The sequence below is a fragment of the Mastigoproctus giganteus genome, chromosome 9 (genome assembly GCF_048544385.1).
Source record: "Mastigoproctus giganteus isolate SK-2022 chromosome 9, ASM4854438v1, whole genome shotgun sequence".
In the NCBI taxonomy this organism is placed as follows: domain Eukaryota; kingdom Metazoa; phylum Arthropoda; class Arachnida; order Uropygi; family Thelyphonidae; genus Mastigoproctus; species Mastigoproctus giganteus.
The window spans coordinates 193982756-194006955 of NC_143583.1; the positions used below are offsets into that span (position 1 = coordinate 193982756).

At 38.8% G+C, this 24200-nt stretch overlaps 1 protein-coding gene across 1 annotated transcript in view; it reads right to left on the reverse strand.

Annotated features, from left to right (window-relative positions):
- mRpL15 (mitochondrial ribosomal protein L15) overlaps nt 1-24200 on the reverse strand; it is an 86847-nt gene that overhangs the window by 56092 nt on the left and 6555 nt on the right. The window contains 1 exon segment of the mRNA XM_090381110.1: nt 2503-2668. Coding sequence (XP_090237236.1) covers nt 2503-2668 — 166 coding nt within the window.

Consider the following 24200-nt stretch of genomic DNA (forward strand, 5'->3'; position numbering starts at 1 on the left):
GAAAGACAGATGTAGGATAGACGTGCAGAAATTTGCCTTTAGCCAGCGAGTGGTTGGTTGGTGGAACAGACTTCCATCCCTTGTCGTGGATGTTGATAGCCTAAATAAGTTTAAGGCTCAGCTGGACAGGTATTTTGAACGAACAGAGGGGTGAAGTGGGAGTGGTTTTTTTTTTTTTTTGGCTGATGCTGCATAAGCTTGCTTTCTTGCATCAAATGCCTCTACTAATGCTAATGCTAATGCCTCCAGTGAAGGTTACTTAACAAAAATATCTGGTTCTCCTTCTCTAAAATTGGATGAAAAAGTTCTAAAAGTAGGGTAGTTCCCTTCAAAGTGGATTAAAAATCCAAAGCTGAATATTTTAATGTGGAAGCAGTGAACATGCTAAATGTTCCTATTACATTTAACATTGTTACATAAGGCAGCTGCAGCCTTAAAATTAGCCAAATGTGCTACTCAGGACAAAAAGTTAAAGCTATATTATATCTTAAGGAAATAAGCATCTCCACTTAGTGCAGATTCACTCAGTTCTCTAGTTTTATGGGACTGATTAAGCACAGCAGCTCTGAAAGCAGTATGAAATAGCACTGGAATAGTGTTGTTTCTGTCATTCGTGGGATATAACAATGTCACTAAGTACTATAAAGTACTGAACCTCGATTTCATTCTAAAATTTGTCTGAGTGTGGAGATTGCCCAGAGAAATGCTTCCAACCAGAATAGCACATCTCAATCATGAAGTTTGTAGGGATAACACATCTCAAACATGAAGTAGGTGGTGTGACATTATGAGACTGTTTCAGTTAGTTCTGACTTGGTCTGCTAGTGGTAGTGTCTGAAACTATAGCACCTATTCCATACTTGGATGCTTTAGATAATTACGCACCACCTACACTATAGCAGAATTACAGAAACAGACCCTATGCATATCATTCTGATATGCATAGGGTCTCATGTCATACAACAAGAATCATAAACGAATAGTTTGTGTCGAAAAGTTGAAATGAATTGTGCAGAACTTGGACCTCAACTCCAATAAATACCCATGGGATGAACTGCAGCACAGGATTAGTCTACTGCAAAAACTGCCTTCTTCTACACTCAATTTGGCAGCTACTTTGCAGAAGAAATAAGAGGCAGTTTCTGGCCAAAACATACTGGAAGCAACTATAAAATATACCTAAGAGGTCAGCAAAAAATGGGCCTACTATATATTAAGTTTTGGAATTAAAAGCCAAATTTTCAACTACCAGTGCGTCAACACTTTTGATAATATATTTTACATTAATATGACAGATAGTCATACCTATCTGTCATATTAATGTAAAGTAATCAAAAATGTTTTTCAATTACTTTGCAGTGATATGTGCTTAATCAGGTGAATGATTGAATAAAATATTGTTAGCTGATAAAAATTACATCAATGCAGAGCCTCCTAGGCAACCAAATCCACAGCACCAAGCTGCTCAGAAAAGGTTACAACAAACACAAGCCCAAGTATATGAGGTAGCCATTGTGTCTTTATTATTATTAATTTAACTGCTAATATTTTTTACTTCCATTAAATTATTCTTTAAATTGTTTTGATTCATCTCAGGCAATTTGTACTTTATATTGGTTGTAATGTTTTTCATGATGCATGTTGAAATAATTATTATAATTTTTGCAACTGGACATGGTTAAAGGATTAACTAATTTTATAAGATATTTTTACAGGAAAAAAATCTGAAATTGCTTTCATTTGAATGAATTTGCATTAGCTATTTTTGAGTTAAATGTCACTTAATAAAAATAAATAAACATTACCAGATAAATTTGATTTTTCAAATCTAAAATTCAAGAGAAAACACTGACTGTTGCATCGGTTGATCTTAAAATGCTCTGTTTAGTTCTTATGCTATTTAAAAAATTAATATCAGATTAGCTTTGTTAAAAAAAAATAAAACAAGATATGCAAAAAATTGGCAAATTATCTTGACTGACATTTCAGCTGTTTTGCTGCTGGTAGTAGTAATGGCAAATGTTGCAAGATTAGTCTACTGCAAAAACTGCCTTCTTCTACACTCAATTTGGCAGCTACTTTGCAGAAGAAATAAGAGGCAGTTTCTGGCCAAAACATACTAGAAGCAACTATAAAATATACCTAAGAGGTCAGCAAAAAATGGGCCTACTATACATTAGGTTTTGGAATTAAAAGCCAAATTTTCAACTACCAGTGCATCAATACTTTTGATAATATATTTTACATTAATATGGTAGATAGTCGTACCTATCTGCCATATTACTGTAAAGTAATTGAAAATGTTTTTCAATTACTTTGCAGTGACATGTACTCAGGTGAATTATTAAATAAAATAATATTGTCAGCTGATAAAAATTACATCAACGCAGAGAGACTGATTATTTTATCTGATTAAAGCATATAATTTTAGAAAATCAATTTTCAAAATTAGATTTGGGATTTAATTTAATATTTTTGCTTTGTATGAAGTTAATTTATTACCTCGTCTGTCAGATGAACTCCAAAGTGCCTCTCTAATGGATCCATTTTAAAACGCTGTGAGATGCATAAAGCCGTTAGATCAATTGGTTGCGTTGGATCCAAGCGACCTGCATCAATCCAAAGTTGAAGCTCGGCTAAAGAAAATGGAGGATACTGCCTTCTCAAACTAGAAAGCAAAAATATTTCCACAACTTATTGAAAAGTTCACACATGAAACTGGATTTCAAAAATAATTAGTTATAAACCAAAAAAGTGCATTCAAAAGTTAGGACAAAAATAATTTTTGTCCTAATTTGTCTGAAATGATTAGAGCAATCCAAAATTTGAACAATAAACTTTATTTTTTTTTTTTAAGCCAATCCCAAAACAAAAAGGTATAAGAAACTGTCATACTACAGTAACATATATGGGTTGAGAAGACAAAATATACTTGCTCGTACCGGACTTCAGTTTCTGCAGATTGAAATTTTTGGGAAATACATGTGAAGGAAAGTTGTTTCAAAGAATGGAAGTAAAAAGGAATAAATGAAGAGGGATAATTTAGTTCTGCAAGTTAAGTTGAACAGTGAATGGATATAAAAAAAGCAAGCTTATACAGAATCAGTCAAAATCAAAAAATTCTCCATTTCACATATTCATTCCCTTCAATAGTTTGTCTAACCATCCTTCCTCAATTTGAATTTGTGCCCTTACATGCACAGTCTAGAAAGCAAAAGGAAGAATCCCATCAGCAGTGAGCTTGCTCAATCCATTCAAAGAATTAAACAACTCAATCAGATCACCTTGCAGCCAAGTCTCCATATGCTGCAATTTGTAGAACTGAAGCCTTTCTTGGTAAGAGCACCCCTTTATTCCCGTTCACCAAACTCACTGCCCTTCTCTATACTCATTCCAGCAGCTCTACATCTTCCCTAAAATGAGACCTCCAGACCTGTATGCAGTATTCGATATGTTGATTGACCATTGCCTTATACAATAGGATAATCACCTCCTTATCCCTTCTAGAAAAATTCCTGTATATCACTGACAAAACCTGTCTGGCAGCATGTCTGCACTGTCCAAGAACTTCATATCTGACTAAACAATTACCCAGAGGTCTTTTTCATTTTTCCTACCCTGAGTATAGTACCCCACAGCTGATATGTTACTCTGGAGTTACTGCTACCCATATGCAGTACTCTGTATTTGTCAGTGTTAAACTTCAACTGCCATTTCTCAGCCCATCTGCCTAACTTTTCTAGATCCTGTTGCCATAGCATTAAGCACCATGTCAACCTTTGTATCACCTGCAAACATAAATATTAAGCCTGATATGCCTTCATCAATATCACTGATAAATATAGAAAACAACAATGGGGCCAAAACTGAACTCTGGGAGACTCCACTAATAACATTAGTCCACAAAGAGCAGTGTCCACTGAATACCACTCTCTGTCTTTTCCCACACAACCATCCGTTTATCCATAGCAGCAAATTGCCCTTAATGGCACACTGCTCCAATTTGTGCAAAAATCTTTTATGTGCAACAGTATCAAAAGCTTTCCTAAATTCCAAGTATATAATATCAGAATTATTTTCTTAATCCAGTTCTTTTGTGACCACATCATAGTATCCAGTCAAATTGGTCAGACAAGATTTTCCCTTAAAATCCCATGCTGTCTGAAACATGATCGCAGCCTCATCTAGATGATCCTACATTACTTCTTTAACCAGTGATTCCAACATTTTCCCTGGAACAGAAGTTAAACTAATAGGTCTGTAATTACTTGTATCACCCTTTGATCCCCTTTGTGAATTGAGAATACATTTGCACATCTCCAGTCTGCAAGGACCTCCCCTGAATCCAAGAATGCTCTCATAATTATGGCTAAGGGTTTGCTTACTTCCTTTGCTGTCTCCCTTTATATCAGCGGTTCCCAAAGTGGGGTACGTAGACCAGTTCCAGGGGGTCCGCAAAACAACCCTCTGGAACTGGTCAAATTATTTGTTCTACATATGTATAGGAAACTGATGATAAATAAAGTTATTATTATATATTTATGTAAATATAAGGGTGAAGCTGAGTTGTTTTAAACATAAAACTTTGATTTTTTTTGTTTTTCAAAAAACCCAGTGTTCATATATAGTCCATTCCGGTTATTTGGGACACATCGGGACTAGTGCATTTTGGCCCAATTAAGCGGCTGCCCCAATTATCCGAAGTTACACGTAAATAATTAAAAATACAATGTACCCCTTTTACAATTGGTTCAGTGTACAATCAAATCACATTACGACGAACTTACCATAGTATCGTTCACTATACGATGTGTAGTAAGCACTGGTCACTGTGATCATGTTTGTGAATTGAATTTTAATTCTATTAAACAGCGATTCTAATTCTAATTAGAGAAAATAGGAGGAATATTATCCACAGGCTATAAAAGCAAAGATATATTAAGCACAAATTTACCCTTTATTACCTTACCAATTAAAAAATTAAATGATACATGAAAATCGGAAGAATATACGTGATAATCGGAATAATTAATACATACTGTAATATGTACATACGAACTAGATGACATTTCTGTTCACTGACATTTGTGGGTGGGGGTTAAAATTTAAAACAGTAAAAAGATAAGCAATCAATAACAAAGAACACGGCACACACAAATTGCAAGTAATACGATATGCATAAGTGAGAATGGAGTAACAAATTACAAAGCTTTAAAAACATGAATGAAGAGAAGATCTTAAAATTAATTTTTTTATATGATTGAAGATTTCATGAAAGTGTAAACACATTTCACCATAATAACCCACAGAATTCCGGCTGTCAGTATCATCGCAAATTCAATAAGATCGAGTTTATGATAGATTTCACTAACAGAAAATCCCAATAAACAGGTGACTGCTAATTGTTTTTATTGATTTATGGTTGTGACCTCCAGAATTTCGATCGAACCATGTGGTACCATCGGAGACAATCGTAGGGTAATCTCCAGTGCTGCGGTCTCCTGCTCCGATTAAACGATTGTCCCAATTAAGCAAAGTAAGCCCTGGCTATTTGCTCGATTGGTTTCTGTTTTTAAGATTTGCCCCAAATAAATGGCTGCCCCGATTAACTGGTGGCCCAAATAACCGGAATCCACTGTGCACGCACACACACACACAGGGGATCCACGAACTTTTTTTAATTTTTGAAGGGGAGTCTGTGAACTGCTTTTTAATTTGTGAAGGGGTCCATAGATCTCAGTAGTTTGAGAACCACTGCTTTATATTATTAGATAGTTCTCATCTACCTGAGATGCCTTTCTTATGTGTTTTAACTTCAACAATTTCTCTTCCACTTTCCTGTCAGTTATCGCAAAATTATTTAGCTCCCTCTTAGAGTGTGAGAAATATCTGGTCTCCACTTCCCTAAATAATTCCTCTTGTGTGAATGTACATACAAAATAGCCACTCAGTTTGTCAGCAACACGAGAACGATCATAAACAGTCGATCAATTTGATTCATCCCCATCCTTCTAATGGTTACATTAGTCTTTGCTGTTTTTCTTTGCATCTTTTACCAAAGATTTCTCGTGATCTGCCTTTGCTTGCTTAACCTCCTTTATGACTTAATTACACACTAGTTTATATCTACCATAAGCTTCTGTGTTGGCTGATAATTTATATGCATCCCATGCATTTTCCTTCTCTGCCATGAGTCTCATTAGTTCATCTGACATCCATTTAGGCCTTTACCTTGAAGAGCATTGCTTAGTTGGTACGAAAGGCCATAGTAGCTCCTATAGTTAATTCTTTGAATGCTTCCCATTTAGAATTTGCTCTTGGTAACATCATCAATTGGTCCCACTGTATAGAATTCAAAAATTGTCTGAGACCACTGTAATCACCATTACAAAAGTAAAAACCCTTCCATTTACCCTTGATACTAGTTACGACTTTAAGTAAATTCCACATCAATACACTGCAATCACTGCCACCTAGTGGTACTTTTATCTCCAGATTCTTAATGCATGAATAAATAATCACTTCTGATATAATCAGATCAAGAGTATCACTTCCTCTTGTTGTCTCTCTAGCATGCTGCTGCTGCTGTAGAAAAGTCATCCAATAAATCCACAAAAGTCTTGCTAGTGTGCAAGTAACAAACCCACAAGTTCCGGTCAATATCTGGAAGGTTAAAATTCCCTATTGTAAGATATTCTGATTTACTGGCCCACTCTTTCTTTGTCATTGTGCTCATTTTCACTACTTTCATTTTTGCTTTCCCAGTGCTTATATCACACACCAAACTGACTCAACATTCTACTGGCCACCCATGTCAACTGGATGCACTACTTTACATTATTTTATGTGCTTCTTAACTAAGAACATAACCTCCACCCACTTTAATTCTACTCACAGGGAGAGCAACGTCGACATAACAATAGCAACAATTTCAATAGAACATAAGTTTACTAAATGGTGTGTCCAACAATCATGGACCACATCTGACCATAGAGCTATAACCTTCAACCTAGTCAGTATGGAGGGAGATGTTGAATCTGTCTATGAAATAATCAGATATAAAGAAAGCAGATTGGGATGCCTTGACAGCAGGAATAAATAACAACATTACAAGGAAACGTTCAACAACCTGGAACCATATGCTCATATTACAAAAATAACAGAAATCATAATTAAAACTTGTAATATCCCAATGAAAAAGTGCAAAATGACAAAAAATGCAGTTCCTTGGTGGTTCCCAGAGCTGGAAAATCTCTGGCGAAGGGTCCACCAAGCCAGAAAAAAAATTTTCAAATAGATAGATCAACCTGACCAGAATCTGAAGTAAATTCTCTCGAAGAAATTTATATACCTACAGGAATGAATACACCTCTTTCATAACAAGAGTGAATCCTGGAAAGCCCTTGTGGGAACTATTGGAAATACTGACCTATGGGAAGTAGCTTACCGTATAGTTACAAGCTACCAAGATGAAATAGTAAATGCTACAACAAAAATGGATGATATCCTTACTCATACTTGTGAAGACTTATAAACAAAATTTTAGACACCCTATTCCCTGCAGGAAACCAGTTTCTAACAGAAGAACAAAAATAGATTTACAATAGAAACCAATCCTATGTCTGAACCCACATTCTCCCCAGATGAACTAAAGGCATCCCTAGAAAAGATTAAGGCCAATAAATGTCCTGGAAATGACCTTCTGGAGGTGGAGGTAATAAAAAGGTTTGCCTCCACCAACCCAGATTACCTAATTTGTCTTTTTAACAATTGCCTTGCCAAGGGTGTATACCCTACCCCTTGGAAGGAGGCAAATCTCAGACTTATATTAAAAAACCTGGACAAGAATCCAACCAATCCTAGACCTTACCAACCAATAGCTCTGCTATCTGTGCCTGGTAAGGTCATGGAGAGATTACTCTTGTACATATTAATGGTTCACAATACACAGGTGGACTTACAAATAGATAGACATTATGGTTTTAAATCAGGTTCCTTCACTGAAGATGTCATGAATTACATAGTTACTACAGCTAACAGAACACTAAGATACCACAGGGTCAACCATTCCCTAAGCAAAGCCTATCCATGGCTTAGGACATACTGTTTTTTAATGTCTGAGTTTAGAGTTCAAAAATGGTTAGTTATAAAAATTTTAACATAAATGAACGAAACAAAAGTTCATTACTGCCACAGAAGAGACATATTGTAAAGCCTTAGCACAATATTCACAGGAAGTCTTCCAAACTGAAGAGCTGTCCAGCAACATGCAATCCAAACAATTACCAGTCATAAATATTCACTGAGACCACAAACAGAATAAACTCCAGAACTATCTAAAAGCAGCCATCCCAAGAATCCCTTGATAAATTGCCAATAGAAAATCAATATGAAATCGCACCATGAGTGATCCCAACCATACTGACAAATACATCGTACTGCTCCTTTCCCCTATATAGACAGCTCCTTGGAGCCTTTACGTGACCCAACTTAACCTGAATTGACTATGGGACTGGACTTGACATGCAGCCAGGGTTGCATGCAACTGAATAGATATAGTAAGCTGGTTGACTCATAGGGTCTGAGTTTCTTTTTCAGGTCTCAGGTCATTTATTGGGTTGTGGCAAATTTTTAACGTGCCGGAAACATGTCGTAGTGTATTTATTACGTAATATATTAATACTGATTTAAAACTCACTCGATAATATTCTTTATATTCTTTATTTTATATTAGTGCATCTGTCAAAACAGCAGGTGTGCTAATTTACCAGTCATAAATATTGACTGAGACCACAAACAGAATAAACTCCAGAATTATCTAAAAGCAGCCATCCCAAGAATCCCTCGATAAATTGCCAATAGAAAATCAATATTAAATCGCACTGTGAGTGATCCCAACCATACTGACAAATACATAATACTGCTCCTTTCCCCTATATAGACAGCTCCTTGGAGCCTTTACGTGACCCAACTTAACCTGAATTGACTATGGGACTGGACTTGACATGCAGCCAGGGTTGCATGCAGCTGAATAGATATAGTAACCTGGTTGACTCATAGGGTGTGCTTGTATATTCAATTAATTTAACCACTTAATTATTTCATTACTTATTTCTATTATTAAGAATATAGGTTACTTATATGGTGTGGGCTTTGTTTATAAAAATTCTTAAGTTTATATTACATACATGCCCCCTGGTGTGAGAGAATGATGGATGCTTGACTAAAAAAAAAAGTATAAAATATACAAAAATATATTAAAAGAACAAAAGGTTTAAAAATAAAAAGTATGAAAGATGTGTGAATGGAACAAATTGCATCTTTCTTTCACCTCCCATTACCGACAAGACTAATGGCCAAGGGTTCCCCTGGGCCCTTCTCGACCATCCCTGCTGATGCCATGATGTTGCTTTTCTTAGCTGGCATGGCATGGGATCACTTGGTCCAGAGGTGACCTACAACCATAGGGATCCCTTTCCCTGTGTCCTTTCTCTCTCTCTCTCTCTCCATCCTAGAGGGATTCTCTACTTCCCTGCACCCAACTTCAGTGGTTCCTACCCAACCTTTCACCTGGTGGCTGATACTACCACATCTTTCCAATCCCACCCCCAGGGTGAGGATGGACCTTCTCCCTTAGGGGTCCCCATTGTCACTCCTTCCACTTAGGCAGGCAGCTCAGCTACTGTCCCCCCCTCTATCTCTTCTCTCTTTCATCCCATACTATCTCCCTTGCACTCCTTTTTCCTCCTCTTTTTTTTGTGGCTTTCCCCAGTAAGCTTAGGCAACACAAGGGTTCGCACCATTAGAGTCTATTTCTCCCTACTGACCCAGTCCGCCTCCCTGCAGCAAAGGACAGTAACTAGTGGTCGGTGGTGCACCACAAGCCACCAGGCCAGATGAACAACAGACCAACACAACCCAATATATCAGTCAGCACATTCATTTCCAACAAGACCAGGGATCCAACAAAAGAGAATTTGTTGTTTGTTCTTATTTAACTTCGTCATGGTGTTCCAAATGTTACCAATAAGGGGTTATGTTTTTTTTCTGCTATATTAAATCGAGTCTGTATAGATAGTGCTGTGCAAAATATTTGCTGAGATGGTGAAATTTAACGCTATGTAGATAGCATAGAGTTCTACAGTGTAGCTACTGCATTCAATGCAGAGTTTCTTGGCTATAGTAAGATTGGGAAATACTGCTCCTGCACCAACATGGGTGTCAGTTTTAGATCCGTCCCTGTAGATTGGTGTGCACTCCGAGTGCTGGGTTCTCAATGCGGCATGAATTTGCAGTATGTTCTGCTGGGATAAGGTATGTTTCCCCAATGATGTGAGTGAAAGGCTGCACAGCAGTATGTGATACACCCAGGGTGGAACTGTACACGAAGTGGCCGGCTGTATCATGCTAAGGTCAATTTGCCAACCACTGAGCAGGGAATGCAGGTGTATCCCTGTTCATGGGTTTTTAGATGGGTAGGCTCTGTAAAGATTTTCCCATTTGGGCGAGAAAAGTCCATTCCGAGTAGGGTTGTCCAGTTACCCTTTGACTTTGCTGCGTAGTTTAACAGAAGCATTTGTCTGCGTAGATGTAAAAAGGTTTCGGTTGCTTCAGCATATAAGCTCTGAACTGATGATGTACGGAATGCCCCTAGTGCAAGCCGGAGAGAACTGTAATGTACGGGATCAAGCCAACGTAAGGCACTTCGTCTAGCACAGCTGTAGACCGTATTAACGCACAATACAAATGCAGTAGCGTGTAACAGTCGGCTCCTCATATTATGCCAGATAGTACTCTCAAGATGTTTAGCTTCTTGAGTCGAGTAAACCGGAGCTGTTTTATATGTTCGAGGAAGGTAAGTTTTTGGTCTAGAACCACACCAAGAAAGTGGACACTGCAAACCACTGGGATCATTTGATTTTCATGGTGAAGTTCTGGGTCTGGATGTAGGTTACACTTCCTATAGAAGTGTATCCCAAAAGTCTTTTTGAGCGAGAGGCGAAAGCCATTGTTTAGGGACCATTTTACAACTTTGTTGATGGCACCTTGCAACTGTCTTTCTCCCATCCGCATATTAGGCGAATGGCAAGCGATACTGAAGTCATCGGCATACAGGGTAGTGGACACTGTGGTAGACCCTGTGTTACAGAGTTCATTATTAAGTTAAATAGGGTGGCTCAGTACTGAACCTTGCAGAACTCCTTCTTCCTGGATAAAATTTAAATATAACTCGTTGCCGACTCTAACTTGGAATGAGCAATGGTGTAGGAGTTTCTGATAAACTCTGGCAGGTGTCCACATAGTCCTAGATTGTACAGGTTTCGCATTAGGCCATACCTCCAAGCTGTGTCAAACGCTTTTTCTATGTCAAAAAGAACCATGACATGGTGTTCTTTTCGTACAAAAGCATCACAGATATTTATTTCTGTCCTGATCAGTAAATCAAGAGTGGATCTGCCTTGACGGAAACTGTATTGTACAGGGTTAAGAAGCTTGTTTTGGACTAGAAACCAGGTTAGGCGGGCATTTATCATTTTTTCCAGGACCTTGCTCATACAGCTGGTGAGTGCAATGGATTGGTAATATTGTGGATTTGTAGGCTCTTTTCCTGGTTTTGGAAATGCCAAAACATAAGCGTGGTGCCATTTTTCTGGGAAGGTATTCTGTTTGAAAATTGTGTTATAAAAAAAAGTAACAATGTCTTAAGGGCTGGTTCAGTAAGTTGTGCTATCATGATGTAATGTATGGTGCAATTCTGTCATTGTGAAGGGGAGATTGTATGCGGCACTAGATGCTGATTCGAAGTTGATAAAATATTTCTCCGCCTGTGCCTTGCGTATCTGAAAATCAGGTGTGAAAGATGTCGTGGCTGAGATTTTCATGAACGATTCGTCCAAAGAATTTGCAATCTCCACTGGTGTTGTAACATCACGACTGTTTACAGTTAGTATGGGAAGGTTGATATGTGGATGTTTAGAGTACATATGTCGTATTTTGGTCCATATCATTTGTATTTTTGTAGTTCTGTAATTGTGGAGGCGAAACATCTCCATGCTTCCCTTTTGCTACTCTGTCTAATACATTTTGCTTTGACAAGAGCCTGTTTAAAGTGGATGAGATTTGCAGTTGTTGGAAACTTCCTGAAGGTAGTAGTAGTAGCATGTGATGCAAGAAAGCAAATGTATGAGATTATGCAGCATCAGCCAAAAAAAAAAAAAAAAATCACACCATTCCCTCCAAATGCCTGTCCAGTTCCTCCTTAAATTTATTCAACCTATCAACTTCCACAACGACAGATGGAAGTTTGTTCCAGCAATTAACCACCCGCTGGCTAAAGGCAAATTTCCGCACATCTATTCTACATCTGTCCTTTCTTCATTTGAATTTATGTCCCCTTAGGTTCCTAATCTGAACAAGTGGAAGGATCCCATCAGAATTCAGCGTGCTGAACCCATTCAAGGCGTTATACACCTCAATCAGATCACCGTGCAGGTGCCTAGTCTCCAGCCACTGCAATTTGCAGAACTTAAGCCTCTCTTGATAAGAGGATCCCTTCATTCCCCTCACCAATCTTGTTGCCCTTCTCTGTACACGCTCAAGTAAATCTACATCCTTCCTTAAATGAGGCCTCCAGACCTGTACGCTGTACTCAAGGCATGGCCTGACCATTGCCTTATACAGAGGGATAATCACCTCCTTTTCCCTGCTAGCAAAATTCCTAATATATCATTCACAAAACCCCATGACCTGCCCTGGCAGCCTGTCTGCATTGCTCAGAAAACTTCATATCTGCCTGCACAATTACTCCCAGGTCTTTTTTATTTTCTACCACCTTAAGTGTAGTACCACACAGTTGGTACGTTTCTCTGGGGTTACTTCTACCCATATGCAGTACTTTGCATTTGTCAAGGTTAAACTTCAGTTGCCACTTCTTAGCCCATCTGCCCAAATTATCTAGATCCTGTTGCAGTAGCACACTGCCATTACTGTCATTAACAACCCTGCCAACCTTTGTATCATCTGCAAACTTCGACACTAAGTCTGATATACCTTCATCAATATCATTGATAAATATACAAAACAACAGTGGACCCAACACCGAACCCTGTGGGACTCCACTAATAACATTAGTCCAAGAAGAGCAGCACCCATTGATTACCACCCTCTGTCTTCTCGCACTTAACCATCCTTTTATCCATTGTAGCAACTTACCCTTAATACCATTCTGCTCCAATTTGTACAATAGTCTTCCATGCGCAACAGTGTCAAAAGCTTTCCTGAAATCCAAATATATGATATCAAAATTATTTTTTGCATACAGTTCCTTTGTAACCACATCATAATATCCTATCAAATTTGTCAGACAAGACTTTCCCTTAACAAACCCATGCTGTGTCTGAATTATTGCTGCAGTCTTGTATAGATGATCCTGCAATGCATCTTTAACCAGCGACTCCATTATTTTACCGGGAACAGAAGTTCCAGTACCTGGTCTGTAATTACTCGTGTCACCCTTCGATCCCCCTTTGTGAATTGGGGATACATTTGCACATCTCCAGTCCGTGGGAACCTCCCCTGAGTCCAAGGATGCTCTCATAATTATGGCTAAGGGTTTGCTTAGTTGCTTTGCCGCCTCCTTTAATATAACTGGATAGATCCCATCCACCCCAGGTGCTTTTCTTACATTTAACTTCAACAGTTTCTCTTCCACTTTGCTCTCAGTTATTACAAAATCATTAAGTATCCTGCTACAATTTGATAACCTTCTGCCATTTTCAAACCTTAATAATTCCTCACATGTGAATGTAGATGCAAAATACTCATTCAGTTTGTTTGCTATCTGAGCAGGATCATCAACAGTCGAACCATCGATGTCAAGTGGACCAATCAGATTCATCCCCTTCCTTTTAGAGTTTATATAAGTAAAGAAATCCTTGCTGTTTTTCTTAGCATCTTTTGCCAAGGATTTCTCGTAATCTGCCTTCGCCTGCCGAACCTCCTTTGTGACCTGATTACAGATTAACTTATATCTGCCATAGGCTTCTGAGTCACTTGATAATTTATATGCATACCATGCATTTTTCTTCTCTGTTACGAGTCGCATTAGTTCATTTGACAATCATTTAGGCCTAAACCTTGAACAATATTTCTTAACAGGTATGAAACTTTTAGTAGCTTCCACGATTAATTCCTTGAATGCTTCCCACTTAGAATTTATTGTTGGTAACATCGTCAGTTGATCCCACTGTACAGAATTTAAAAACTGTCAGAGACCACTGTACTCTCCTTTACGGAAGCAAAAATCCTTTCCTTTGCCCCTGATGGTAATTAAATCTTTAAGTAAATCCCACGTCAGTACACTGTGATCACTGCCACCTAGTGGTTCTTTTATCTGCAAATTCCTAATACATGAATGATCACTGCTGATAACCAGATCAAGAGTATTACTTTCTCTGGTTGCCTCTCGAACATGCTGCTGCAGAAAACAATCATCCAATAAATCCACAAAAGTCTGACTAGCGTGTGAGTGCCCAACCAAAAAGTTCCAGTCAATATCTGGGAAGTTAAAATCCCCCATTAAAAGATATTCCGATTTACTAGCCCACTCTATTTCTCTGTACAATTGTTCATTGTACTCATTCGAGTCATTAGGCCTATAACACACTCCTACTCTTATTTTTGCTTTCGCAGTGCTTATGTCACACCAAACTGACTCAACAGTGCACTGTTCATCTATAAAGCATGGTGTTCCATGCTTTGTTCTTTTCCTTTTTAGCCACGCTGCATTCATCATTCCACCAAAATTTTGAGCGTGCTGATATTTAGTTGGATTGCTTTGGAATCTCTTCGTCTGCTGCCTGTAGTATTTGGTTAAATATATATTCTGTGGCTGAGTTTATGGATGCTTGCTGGACCTGCTTTTCTTCCAGTATTGCTAGTTGTTTGTATATATCCCATTTCGCTTTGGAAAAGTTCCATTTAACAGTTCTGTTAGAAAAGTGGGGGATGCTTGTATCAGTCCAGCATATCACTGGGTAATGGTCACTACTACCCAGCATCCATATATCCAAATATAGGATATATGGATGCTGAGCATAGTGAGACATCAATAGCTGAGGTAGATCCTGTGGGTAAATGCATATAGGTGTGCGAGCCATTACTGAGAGTAATCAAATTGTGCTGGTCAGGTAACTTTTCTATAATTTGTCCTCGTTTGTCCATGTTTTGATTTCCCCATAAAGGATGACTACTGAGGTCCCCTAGGATGAAGTAAGGTTGAGGAAGTTGTACCACTAGTTCTTCTATGTCGGTATAGCTTATATTTTGATTAGGTGGCAAGTATAGTGAGACGATAGTCAAGTCAAAATTAATGTTGACTCACTCTGCAACTGCCTCAAGGTTTGTTTTTAATGGGAGTGGTTTGGAGGGTATTTGAGCATTGATTATCAGTGCCACACCTCCACGCACCTGATTGTTAGGGTTGTGTACAACACGATCTTGCCGATGAATTATATAGTTCCGGAGAGGAAACAGTTATATGTGGGATCAGATTTGTTTCCTGAAGGCAGAAAACGATAGGATCATATTGTGTGAAGAGATCTCAGATCTCATTTAAATTACTGCGATATCCTCTACAGTTCCATTGCAGAAATGTAAATGTTATTTGGACTTAGTAGAACCCTCTATTTGTTTTCGAGGGGTTGAAGGTTTGTTTTGCTCAGGTTTCCCTTTCCCTTTGCAAAGTATGGTTTTCCCATGTCCATATTCTCATCAGTAAATAGTTCTACCACATGCTCATCTTGCTGTGAGCTATCTTCTAAGTCCATGCAAGCTGTTTGGTTTGCATCAGGAGAGGTAGTTACTTTAGTGTTTTGCTGTGGGGAGCCATCTGGTTGTACAGTAATTGGAGTATTTATAGCTTTCGTTTGCTTGTTGTTTGGTTTATTGGTATGGTGGTTAATACTCACCTTGCCCATTGAGATAGCGATTCGCTTGGCGGTATGGTTACCACCATTTGGGTTGTAATTGATATATCTTTTGGTTGCTTGAGCATAGGTTGGTTTATTATTATTCAGGGCTGGTAAAGATTTTTTTGCCTCTTGATAGGTGACATTGTGTTCAGTTTTGTATTGTTGTATGTGTTTCCCACATTTCCAAAGGGGGCACTCCTTAGAAAACGCCGGATGTGCTTCTCTGCAGTTTGGACAACAAGGTGTAGCTGTGCATTCAGTGTTTGTGTGCACAGTGGACCCACATGTGGCACAGGCAGCTGCTCCTCTGCAGACTGTCTGTGAGTGCCCAAACTTCTGGCACTTGTAGCAGCGTAAGGGGTTTGGAATGTACGCTCTAACATGGCAATTAAGATAACTTGCTTCGATTGCTGTTGGTGGTTTAGGGTTATTGAAAATGAGTATTATGTTCCGAGTGGGAACTAGTATGCTGTCTTTCTTTGTCATTATTCTTTTTACATTGATTACTCCTTGATCTTGTAATTCCTGTTTTAACTCTTCATCTGACATGTTCATGAGCTCCCATTCGGTGATGACACCTTTTGATGGTTTTTTTTTTTTTTTTTTTTGTTGGCATATCGGCTTCTGTGGCCATAATGCACCTCCCAAGGTTTTTGCAGTACTGTGATCCAAGCCCGAGGCGAGATTCGAAACCGCGACCTTTGGGTTGCCAGGCAGGCACTTTACCCACCTGGCTAGCCCGGTTGGCCACCTCTTGGTGTGTTCAGGGAAATGTATGGTGTAACGGTAATGGAAGTTCCACCGAAAGTTTAGATTTAGTAGTTGCTCAGACTGTCGAGCAGTGGCAACTTGAACCAGTAAGTCTCCCGATCTTAAGTGACGAACTGTCTTCGGGGTACCTATTATGCTTTCTAGGCATTTTTGCACTAGAAATGGCGATAGTTTGCCAATAGGTTGTTCTTCAGTTGAATGAATGATAAGAAATGTTGGAGTTCTAATTTTGGCTACGTCAGTCTTTTGACGTTTAGCTGCAACAAAATCAGGCTCAGACTGTTTTTGCCCTGTAAGGGTCTCATCAATGCACCCAGTGGATTTCTGGGTCTTATGATCTGTTTGCTCCATTTCGCTCTGGAAGGGAGAGCTTTTCCCCTCCAGGTTACCAGCCCCACCACGTGGAGGCAGGAGCAGTGCTACCTTTGTGACCAAGCGGTAGTGGGTTAGTAATAAAACAATAAATGGAAGGAAGAACGAAAGGTTACTTTTCCTCCTTGTGATCTAGTAAAGTGCTTTCTTTACTGAATGAATTGTGTTAATGTAATGCTGAAAATAAGAAAATGATTTTAATTCACCAAGAAAGAGCGCTAATTTACCGGCAGAGAAACTTGATCACAAAATCGCTTGGCACCTGGGGCCAATTAATTAATCTTAAATGCAAAAATATCAAGTATGTAAGCATTTGTGAGAAGCAAAAGTAAAATGAATGAGGAATCTTCATGGTTATAAATGATTCTAGAACTAGGGGTCATAGATTCAAGTTACGGAGGGGGGTAGAAGTTTAGACTGGATTGCAGGAAGTTTTATTTTAGCCAGCGAGTTATAAATTACTGGAATAAGTTACCTACATGGGTAGTTTAGGTTGACAGTTTGGGGAAATTCAAAGGTCAGCTAGATTGCCTACAGGAGGAGGGAAATGCACAGGTTGTGTATTTCCTTTTCTTTTATTATTTATTTTAATATTATTATTTATATTACTTTTTTTTTTTTTTTTGGCTGGTGCAGCATAAGCCTTGGGCTTCCTTGCACTATATGGCCATTACTAATAATCTCAAAAGAAATGAATATGTGCCTTTCTACGCTAGACTATTGTGAGTCGGCAGTTTGAACTGCTGCCCTTTCACACCATGTGAAAAAAATACGTGTTTGAATGCTGTCAAAATAGGAAGGGCTTATGAGGACTTATTAATTCATCCATTTCACACATGGATGAATTAATCAGGCTGAGAAGAGATTTATGGCTTTCATCTCCTAGAAACTTGGGTTTTGCTTCATGCAAAATAGATAGCTTGCTGAAAACAGAATTAGATGAAACAGGGTAGTTTTGCTTCCAGAAAACTATCTAAGAGAGAGGGCCCTGCCTTTGCAATTTCCATATTACTGATTCCACAATTTCCAGTTCGTGAAGTGGCCTTAATCTGTAAAGAATAATAAAGAGTATCCCATTCAATTCACCATCTACGTTACCTATATTGTCAATAATTATCCTACATTCATTATGTAACATTTGCTGTTGTTAAATCTGTTGGTGCATCAATGCACTAATTACAGTCTGATATTATAATGCACTAATTACAGTCTGATATTTTCTTCATTTTTCTTACAGGTGATAAATATTTATTTATCAATTTTAGGAAAAGAAAAATGTCATCAATGTTCTCTCAATCTCCTAGGACACACTGTAGTGTTAACTGATTGCAATTATGAAAATTAGAGGAAAAAGCTGTTTTCTGTTCTTTTTTATATAGCAGGCATTCTATGAAGATATGCTTTACTGTGAATGAGCATAAACAGTTACTGCATTGTGGAGGGTTATTGTTTGTTAGTAGATAGCCGCGAGTGATGAATGTATAACCAATGCGTAATCTGGCTAGTATAGTTTCTTCCTTTCTGTTTCGTCTCAGGCTGGATTGCCACTGTTTCAGTTCTCTTTTGATTTTAAAAAGTTTATTATTTGTTTGATCTTTCCAAATGCATGTCACTGTTCTTTATATAATCTGTTTGATAAAAGATTCATGGTCAATATAAGGAGTCCTGAGATTAGATGGCATCACATGTGTAGCAATTTTAGCAGCTAAATCTGCCTGCTCATTTCCCGGGATTCCAAAATGTCCAGGGATCCAACAAAATATTATTAGCTGTCCATGAAGTTCTAATGACTGTGCGAAAATTTTCTGTATCAGAGGAGAACTAGGGGAAGATTTACACTGTACAGCAGTAACAGCACTTAACAAGTCTGTATATATGATGGATTGAGTATATGCGGCTTCTTTTATATTCTCTAGGGCTAATAGAATACCATATAACTCAGAGGTATAAATACTACATTCTGGGGGGAGCTGTTTGGAGATTATGGCATTTAGCAGTACCACAGCTGTGTCAACTTTACTACCAGTCTTGGGTCCATCTGTATATAGTTGAATGAAACTGCTAAACTCGGTGGAGTGGGCCACATATTTGTCTAAAGTTGGTATCTAGAAGGTTATTCTTTCCCCATTGTTGAAGTCTATCAACATGTACTGGAGGCATTTTCCATGGCTAGGTTTTGATGCTAGTATCCTGAAGTGTGTTAGTAAACGTCAAGCTTCAGAGCTTTAAGCTAATGCTAGATAGTTTGTTGAACCGCCGTTTAGTTTGATAGAGATCACTCCGTTTTGGCATGAAGAGAATATTGTCACATGGAATGATGTGAGAGACTGCTGATTCTGGCTGCATAATTTAGTAGCAGAACTTCTTCTGAAGGTGTAGCGGTGATTCGTAGGCTTCAGTAAAAAGGTAAACTGCAGCCATTATCAATCGACTGGAGGATGGAAGCCTCCTTAACGATTCATGTTGAGGGAAATGGACCATAATCTGTCATGGTGGTCCATCTTCAGTTGGTGAACATTTTCAGGTGGGTGTGGACGTGCCACTAGGCGTCTCCCTAGAGCGTCCCATATGTGTTCAATGGGATTCGGATCGGCGGAACAGGCAGGCCAATCCATACGAACAATGTCCTAACTTTCCAAAAGCATATCACAGCTGCAGTGTGATGGGGGTGTGGCGTTATCATCCATAAACATGAACTCGGGGCCAATGGCACCTCGGAACAGACACACACATGAGGAAGGATTACTCAGTACAGTAGCTTGCACCGGTTACAGTGGGTGCCTCTGTAGCCAGGTGGGAAGGAGCAGCAGTGCGTAGCACACGCTTCTTGATTAGACCGGGATTTGAGCCCACCACCACCAAATACGGAGGATGCGGAAAGGTCAGGGAATGACCACCGCATATTCCTGAAGCAATATGGCCTTAGTTGCTAATGCTCCTAAAAACTAAATAACTAATAAACAAACAACTGGTTACAGTACCACCTTCCATTATCTGGAGTGGTGTACGTCCATCCAAGATAACGCCTCCCCAGACAAGAACACCTCGACCGCCATATCAATCCCTTTCAGTTATGTTTGCGGGGTGATACCACGTGCCAACCTCTCGCCAGATTAGCTGACGTCCAGAATCGCTGCTGACACTGAATCTACTTTGATCAGTAAAGAGTACCTTAAGTTACAACCACAAAATCTTAAGTAAAGATTTTGTGGTTGTAACCTTTAGAAATAGAGTTGGTCCTTAAGTTTTGCACACCAGTGTATCATGACTAAGTGTTCCTTTCTGAGGAACACGTTGTGGATATTTGCTTCAGCTTTGATAATGAGATCAAGCATAGATCTTCTTCTCCAGAAACCATACTGGCTTGGACTTAGAATGTTTTGAGTCTCTAGAAACCATGTCAATCTAGCGTTAACTATTTTTTCCAATTTTTTCCCAGACAACTGGTTAGAGAAGTACGATGGTAATTTCTGGGATCTGTGTGGTCTTTTCCTGGTTTTGGGAAGGTTAGCACATAAGAATGGCAACAGCTAGCAGGGTAATACTCCTCTAAGAAAATTCTGTCATACAATTATAAGAGGACAGTTAATGATTCCTTACTTAAACAACAGATCCTGATATCATAAATTCCATCAGGGCCTGGAGCACCGTTCTTCACTCGTGCAAGCACATTACACAATTCAATCATGGTCAGCGGTAGATTATAACAAATGCAGGACGGCAGTATTAAAATTTAGTTTGTATATTTTTCTGTCTGGGATTTTAACAATTAAAATGCTGGTTCATATGTGGCAACAGCTGAAAGTGTTTCAAATGAAGGAGCTAAGGCAGGGGTCGGCAACCTTTTTTGAGTAAAGAGCCATTTTTGATCTAATTAAAAAAAAAAAAAAAAAAAAAAATAGAATCCGAAGAGCCACACCTCAGCTAAGCTGGGAGGAGGAGGGATGAGGGAGTTTTTTAAGAAATGGCTCTTTGGAAGGTGTTTTATTAAAAATACATATTTTTTGAAATATTATTTATTAATACTGAAAAAAAATGTAACAAACATCCAATTAGATACGAATTAATGTGACTTTTGCTGCTGAACTTCTTGAGCGAGTCTCTTGACATCTGGTGAGTATGCCGTAATTTTCATCTTTAAACATGCTGAGAGAGTGGCATTGTTTGGACAGTTTCTTGATTTATTTTTAATATAGCTCATGTTCGAAAAAATTTGCCCGCATAAATACGTTGAACCAAACAGCGAGAGAAGTCCAAACGCAAATATTTTAAAATTTGTATACATGTTTGTTAAGCCACTCCACGCATTGAACACAATTTGGTCTTGCTTTTTCAACTCATTTATTGCATTTCATTTGTGTAGAATTGCAAGTGCAGCCTTTTGCCTCTCCAAATCCTCAATTTCAGTTTTAACTCTTGCACTCCACACGTCCTTGATTTTTAAATCTACTTAATTCCATTTCACATTGTGCTTTGTGTGGACTAAAAGTTAAAGAGCCCCAGTTACATGCTCAAAGAGCCGCAGGTTGCAAATCCCTGATCTAAAGCATTGGCAATTTCTACAGGTTTAGAAATTTCCTTTCCTTTCACAAGTAGAATAGAAGCTGTCTGTGAGTATTTACCATTAATTCTTTTGATTGTTTTCCAGATTGCAGAAGTTTCTGTGGATCTGTTTATTGTGGAAGCATAATGTACCCATGCTTCTTTTTTACTTTTTTTACTCACTCACTTTAATGACCAGCTTTAGCTCTGGTTCTCTTAAACTGTACGAGGTTGGTTGTGGTTGGATGTTTTCAAAACAGATACCAGTATTTATTCCTTTCTTTTTTAGTACTGTTGCATGCTTCATTCCACCACATTTTTGGATGATGATTTCGAGATGACAGTCTCGGATGCTTTCATTATTTTTTCTGTAATGCACCTTACTGCTGAATCAATTGTGTGGGTTAGTATGAAGGAGGTATCTCATTGAGCTATTTCTTGGTATTTAGTCCAGTTAGCTTTGCCAAATTTCCAGGTTGTCCTAATGTTACTCTGAGGAGGAGAACTTGTACAGAAAGTACAAATGATAGGAAGGTGATCACTATCATGAGGGTTGTCAGTAATGGTCCAATCTATGAGAAGTGAAATATCATTGGAGGACATACTGAAAGATCAATAGCAGAGCTTGAGCTAGATGGTAAATGTGTGTATGTGTGAGCAACAGTGTTTAAAATAGTCAGATTATGTTTATCTAAAAATTTTCAATTATCTGTCCTCTGGAGTCAAAGTGTTGAGAACCTCATAGGGGGTGATGGCCATTCCAGTCATCCATAATACAAAAGCAAGCAGGTATTTGCCTTACTAAATCATCTAAATCAGCAAGGGTGTATGCACAATTAGGTGACAGATACAACGAAACTAATGTTATTGTGATACCAAAGGTGACACGGACTGCAACTGCCTCTAAAGATATTTGCAGGGGTATAAGTCTAGAGGGAACTAGAGTTCACTTGAGTGCTGCTCCTATATGAGCTAAATTGAGGAGTTTCTTTTCTATGCATACTGTAATGTTTAATTGTCATAGATATTGTATTTGTGAGATTTATTTCTTGCATACTGCAATAGGCTTATATTCAGATAGGAGATCGTACAAGTCATCTAATTTAGCATGGAACCCATGACAATTCCACTGAATAACTGTGCCCATTGTCTGGTTTTAACTGGTGTCGATTAGCATTAGCATTAGTAGAGGCATTTGATGCAAGAAAGCAAGCTTATGCAGCATCAGCCAAAAAAAAAAAAAAAAAAACCACTTCCACTTCACCCCTCTGTTCGTTCAAAATACCTGTCCAGCTGAGCCTTAAACTTATTTAGGCTATCAACCTCCACCACAAGGGATGGAAGTCTGTTCCACTACCTGTCCAGCTGAGCCTTAAACTTATTTAGGCTATCAACCTCCACCACAAGGGATGGAAGTCTGTTCCACCAACCAACCACCCGCTGGCTAAAGGCAAATTTCCGCACGTCTATCCTACATCTGTCTTTCCTCAATTTGAATTTATGCCCTCTCAGGTGATTATTCTGAGCTAGAGGAAGAATCCCATCAGCATTGAGCATGCTTAAACCATTCAAGGCTTTATACACCTCTATCAGATCACCTCGCTGGTGCCTAGTCTCCAGACACTGTAATTTGCAAAACTTAAGCCTTTCTTCGTAAGAGCACCCCTTTGTTCCATTCACTAATCTTGTTGCCCTTCTCTGTACTCGTTCCAGCAGCTCTACATCCTTCTTGAAATGAGGCCTCCAGACCTGTATACAGTACTCTAGGTGTGGCCTGACCATCGCCTTATACAATGGAATAATCACCTCCTTATCCCTGCTGGAAAAATTCCTGTATATCATTGACAATACTCCATGAGCTACTCTTGCAGCCCGTCTGCACTGCTCAGAGAACTTCATATCTGCCTGCACAACCACCCCCAAGTCCCTTTCATTCTCTACCACTGTCAGTGTTGTACCATAGAGTTGATACGTTGCTCTGGGGTTGCTGTTTCCCATGTGTAGTACTTTACATTTGTCAATGTTAAACTTCATTTGCCACCTCTCAGCCCATCTGCTCAACCTTTCCAGATCCTGTTGCAGAAGCATAGTGTCAGTAGTGTCCTTGACAACCCTGCCAACCTTTGTATCGTCTGCAAACTTGGACATTAATCCCGATATACCATCATCAATATCATTTATAAATACAGAAAACAATAATGGACCCAACACTGAGCCCTGAGGGACTCCACTAATAACATCAGTCCACGATCAGCAGTGTCCATTGATTACCACTCTGTCTTCTCCCCCTCAACCACCCCTTTATCCATAGCAGCAATTTGCCTCCAATGTCACACTGCTCCAATTTGTGTAGCAGTCTTGCATGTGCAACAGTATCAAAAGCCTTTCTAAGATCCAAGTATATAATATCGAGTTATTCCCTGCATCCAGTTCTTTTGTGACTGCATCATAGTATCCAATCAAGTTGGTCAGGCAAGACTTCCCCTTAACAAAACCATGCTGTGTCTGAGCTATAACTGAAGTCTTGTCTAAATGATCCTGCAG